We start from the raw sequence: 5244 nt of genomic DNA, 5'->3' as shown, positions 1-5244 counted from the left end.
GCGGTCAAAATTAACTTTTTGCCATTTTTCAAATGACCGCCATTAAAATCATAAATGCCGAGGCCATAGGCCGAGGTCCAGCTGAGGGTGAAACCCGAAGCGTCCGCACGCCACCGTACATAGGTAGTATACAGAGGCTCTATTAAAAGTACAAGATCTCACAATTGTTAAAAATGTAACATATATTATTATAGTTTTTGCAGGCCATTGATCACTCTTTTATATTTTCCACATTTAGGTCCTCTCATATTTGATTCTTTGGAACGTGCACTGTGTACAACGATCTAAATATCTTTTTTCCACAATATTGGGAAGTATGCGCTCTATTTCTATCAGTGAGTCTAAACTTGTAACTTTATGTATATATAGTACATATATGTATAATATTTTAATAATTATTATTACATTAAATAAAGTTTTTTTAAATAATTATTTTGAATACACTATTTAAACATTTATCTTATCTCGACTCCAATACAAATCAATTTAAGAACATAATTAGCATTCCTATGTTTGTGTAATTTAAATTACTGTTATAATTTTATTGGGTGTCTAACTTATTTATATGCAACCAAACATTTAATTTCTTTTAATAAATAAAATATTAAACAAGGCACAATCACAAAATTTGTTAGTGCCTGAAACGCTAACCACGAAAAGCCAAGAAAAAAAAGTTTAGGAATTTTAGTGTTACTAATCTTAATACTGGCTCCCTGAAAACTGGGACAAATAAGCTTTTAAATATTATGGATACGAATAACTCAGACATGTTGGGAGTGACAGATTCGCCTTACAAAGCTTAGACTATGGAACTTTGGAATGAAAACATAAACATGTTATTGTCTTTGTTTAACTACTGCGTGTCGTCGTAAGCTAAAAGAGATAGCATTACATTGGTCTGTGCCAAATACGGGAATCGAAAATACTTAACGTCATCTTAAATGCCTACCGTTTTCATTTCGCATTACATGAGGTAGGTACATGATACGGTTGTCAAAGGGAAGTACATCAAATATCAAAACAAATGTTTTTCAAGTGTTTTGCGTAAAAACATTTGGAAATTTTATTTTATAAAATGGACGAAAATTTTGAAAGTGAGAACAATTAAGTATTAATAAAAATGCGTCGCTACAGCATTAAGGGACGTGACATTAGCCAAAGCGAAAATCAACCGAATAACATTGCACAGACATGGTTATTTTTCTGTCTATAAATCACACAGTAGCCCAAAGATCTCATGTAATTATACTTATTTAAGTAGTTTATTCATAAATCTTGCCAAATTTTGCTTTGATTACTTCTGATTACTTACTTGTTTGTATATTTTAATGATTGTTGTTTAGGATTCTTTTGTGATAGTGTTGTTCTTGTAAACGTACTTATTATCCATATTCTGTTATGAAAACAATTCACTACGAGGTTTTTATTATTATTATTTTTATTATTTCAAGTTTACCAACAAATGAAAAAAGAAGGGTTGGAAATCATAGGTTTGCCGAATATGAATATTATTATATAATTATTAATTTCATTTTGAAGAGTCAAATTTTACCAGCACTTTAAATGTAACTAGATTACATGATAATGCAATTCCATCGTTAGGTTTATTGGTAAATAATGTTATATTTAATTTAGATTCAACAAGACTCATTTACTAGGCATTCTCAGTTCCTGAAAACAAAAGTATCCACTCGTTGCAGATTTTTTCATACGTTTTAATCACAGTAAACTAAAGAAACAAAAAAAAAACTATTTCAACATTCAAGTCATGCATGTTTGCATGTCGACAATGACTTATCGATAGATTATAGTACAACGCTATAGAAATCCGCCATTTGTAGCGTTCAATTTTTGTTTTGATACCCACGTTCATTCTGTAGTTAGGGCAGCTCCTTTCTTTTATTTTTTTTCCATTCTCTAAGCAAATAAGTCAGACATAGTCATTCTTTCTAGAAGTCAGAAACAAAATATTATATTATAGAGGCATATCTTTTAGTACATAAACCGAGAAATACTGGCACTCTGCGTTATGGCATTATGCGTCTGAATCCTGGAGTATTTTAATATTACGAAAGTACTGATTCCACCGAACGACCTTGAACAACTGAAAATTGACAAACATAATAATTATAGCAGTTGATGTGATACACTAAACATTGCCAGTTTCAACTTTAGAGGATGGGAAAAAATAGTTTCAACCAATAATAATTCTCTTTGGTTTCAACCTGCAACAGATAGTGGCTGACGCTATTAGATTTTACTCCTACCTCTCGAACAATTAAAGTTGTGATGACTCTTATCAACATTTATAATGTAACCACCCTATGTAAAGCAAATAAACGACATTCCGTTCCCTTTCGTTCCGTCCACGGAAGAAGTGTATGTGGCCTGTGGTTCAGTCCCTTCCCGTCCCATTCCATTCTCCATTGCATATCATTCTATAACATGACGGCACAGTTGTATAAATAGTCACTTCTCAATTAGTTCAATGCAAGGATTAGTGGAGAAGAAATCCATTCTTGTCGAGAGTCTATGATTAGTCGGTTGGATTTGACACGGATGTCTCCGATTGGGAACTGCAATGCCGAACTATCAAGTTTGACGCTACCAAAATGCAAGTGTGTCTATTCTTCACAAAACGGAGTCCCTTTGACCTGACTTGGACTATTTGTGATAAATCCAAACTAATAGCAGACCGTCGTCAGCTACTTGGAATGATCCTGTTCTCCAGTTTGAACTTCGGCAGATACATAGAATAAATGGCCAAAAATGCAGCCAGGAAGCTTGACATCCTTTCCAAGGTGAGGTGCTACTTCACACCGGCACAATTGCCTAAAAAAAAGAGGTACCAAGCACAAAGCCGGTCGTGTATGGAGTGTTACTGCTATCTATGGGATAGTTCTGCTAAATACCAACTGGCTACCTTGGAGTCAGTTGACAAGCGTGCCGAAAGCCATAGGTGACTCGTATTTGTCGCGAAACTGCTCGCGCACTCGCTCGCCCTTCCCTATCCAAAAGCTACCCGCCTCCATCTCGCGGATGCTGTCGTTATCCTGTAGTTAAGTACAGGGTCAAGAGCACAAGCTTGACACTTAAAGCCTTACTAATAAAAATATTTAAAACAACTGCTTAACAACTGTATAGTTGTACATTGTATAAACTGCAGATAAGAGTTACACACTCCCTTTACTAATAAAAGGTGTGCAAGCATTGCGTAGTTATAAATTAGTTAAAACAATAACCACTGGCAACATTTTTAGCGAGCGTTTTGATACTAGGTTGGAAAACCTGATAGACATTTTGGCAAATTTTTAAACAGCGTAATAACGTTGTTTTTGTAATAAATAACATAAATTGTTAGCATAATAATTGACATTTCTTGTCTTGAAATGTGTCTAAAGTAGTTTTGTATTTCTTTTACAATAAAAAAGTTCTTTTGGCAAAGGTTATCGTAAAAATTGTCAAAAACTTCATGAACGTACCTTTCATACATTGCTAAACGTCAAATTCGAAGTAAATTGCGTTTATTACACTGTATTAGGAAATTGTTACTGTGAAATAATGGCTTGTAATAGTGGAAACATTGACCAGCTCAAGGCGAAAAGAAAACGATCTGCAAATTGGGATACCTTAGAAAAGGTGAGAAGGAATTTTACTATACCTACAAAAGATTTCCCACTCGGTCACAATTTGTAATCGAACTTTTGTATATTATCTTTCAGAATTTATTAAAAAGTTGCATACAGGAGTTTATATCCGTGTTAGAGAACAAAAACACTGACACTAATACCAATAAAAGTAAGACCATTGCTTGGCACACAGTAACAAAAAGGTTTGTAAAATACCACGTTTCACGCCTTTTGTTTAATGTTTCTTGTATTCTTCTAACCGTAATTGAGACAAAATGTTTTTCAGATGTAATGAATTAAATAGCCGGGAGAGAGATTTAGCTGAAATAAAACAACAATGGCGTACAATGAAATTAGATGCTAAAAAAATATGTCCCAGGTAAAGACATCTATCAAATGTACTGGTGGAGGACCAAAGCCTCCTAGCCCAGATCCGGAAACAATAGACATCTTAAGTATGATTCCACAGGAATTTGAAACAGATTCAAATATCTTCGACAGTGACAGCATAGCGGTGAGGATCTTATAATTTTTTTATTATTGTGCATTGCATGAATTTTATTTAATGTAGACAGTATAATTGTGAGACAGTTACAAAATTATATCTTTATGAGTCTATGATATAAGTATAACTTTAATACACATTTTTCTATTTTATTTTAGAATCAAGAGGTGGAATGTGTCATGTCAACACAAGAGTATGTTCTCACTCCATTAGATAAGAAAGAGAATGTGGAAGAGGTTTGATAATTTAAATTTATTAATAAATGTCTGTATTATGCAGACCTCTATACATTCATACAATATTTAAAAATGGCTTATTTATTTATTTATATGTCTGGTTTTTTGTATCAGAATATCACACCACAACCTGTGAAGAAGATTAATTTATTTAAACCTTGTGGAACAAAACGGAAACTACCATTTAATGAAATGAAGCATAATGAACAGACTGCAAAACGTGAGGTAAAATAAAATTGCAACATTTAATTTAGGTAAAAGAATTAATGGCATGGTGATTTGTATTTAATAACAAACTATTTATTTCAGGAACGGGACTTCACAAGAGAGCGCCATATGGTTCTTGTCAATTGCATAAGGGAGGAACATGAGCTAAAAATGAAAAATATGTTAGAAGCTCAGAGTTTTATTAAAGAAGAGCATGACCTTCAAGTTGAAAAATTAAAATTGGAAATTTTGTTGTTAAAATCTAAATTAAAATAATACAATGCTACAGCTAAAAGTGTGTTTCAATGAACAATCTTCTTGTTTCTTGGCCAGATCGGCTATCATTATCTCTCCTTGGCATTTGTTGATTATCATCATTTTCAGACAAGTGAGGTTCAAGAAAATCAATGTCTTCTTTCATATCGATGGCAATATTGTGGAGTATAGCAAGTGCTACAATGTACAATTTTACATTTTTTAGTGTTACACTAAATCCATGCAATAGACAACGAAACCTCTGTTTCCATACTCCAAAACACCTTTCAATTGGGTTTCTTGTCAATATGTGTGCTCTGTTGTAAGACTCTTCCTTCACACCACGGGGATTCTGGATTGGTGCAAACAAATAATTTGTTAAACCATAGCCTGAATCTCCTAGTAAACGGGC

General features: G+C 33.4%; 1 protein-coding gene across 1 annotated transcript; it reads left to right on the top strand.

The window, feature by feature from the left end:
* Positions 1 to 3998: 3998 nt before the first annotated feature.
* Positions 3999 to 4899, top strand: LOC113238069. The gene is made up of 4 exons (XM_026474791.1): positions 3999 to 4143; positions 4293 to 4370; positions 4485 to 4595; positions 4680 to 4899. Exons 1-4 carry the CDS (start codon positions 4000 to 4002, stop codon positions 4851 to 4853), a joined length of 507 nt encoding a protein of 168 aa, XP_026330576.1. The 5' UTR covers position 3999; the 3' UTR covers positions 4854 to 4899.
* The last annotated feature ends 345 nt before the right edge of the window (positions 4900 to 5244 follow it).

Source organism: Hyposmocoma kahamanoa, unplaced genomic scaffold (assembly GCF_003589595.1).
Source record: "Hyposmocoma kahamanoa isolate Upper Pololo Valley unplaced genomic scaffold, ASM358959v1 94365, whole genome shotgun sequence".
In the NCBI taxonomy this organism is placed as follows: domain Eukaryota; kingdom Metazoa; phylum Arthropoda; class Insecta; order Lepidoptera; family Cosmopterigidae; genus Hyposmocoma; species Hyposmocoma kahamanoa.
This window is presented reverse-complemented; position numbering and strand designations above follow the sequence as displayed.

Excerpts from the sequence above, each read along its gene's own strand:
- LOC113238069 (XM_026474791.1), top strand. The coding sequence starts at position 4,000 with ATGTCCCAGGTAAAGACATCTATCAAATGTACTGGTGGAGGACCAAAG. Across the intron at positions 4,144-4,292 it reads TCGACAGTGACAGCATAGCG|AATCAAGAGGTGGAATGTGT; the intron begins GTGAGGATCTTA and ends ATTTTATTTTAG. Across the intron at positions 4,596-4,679 it reads AACAGACTGCAAAACGTGAG|GAACGGGACTTCACAAGAGA; the intron begins GTAAAATAAAAT and ends TATTTATTTCAG.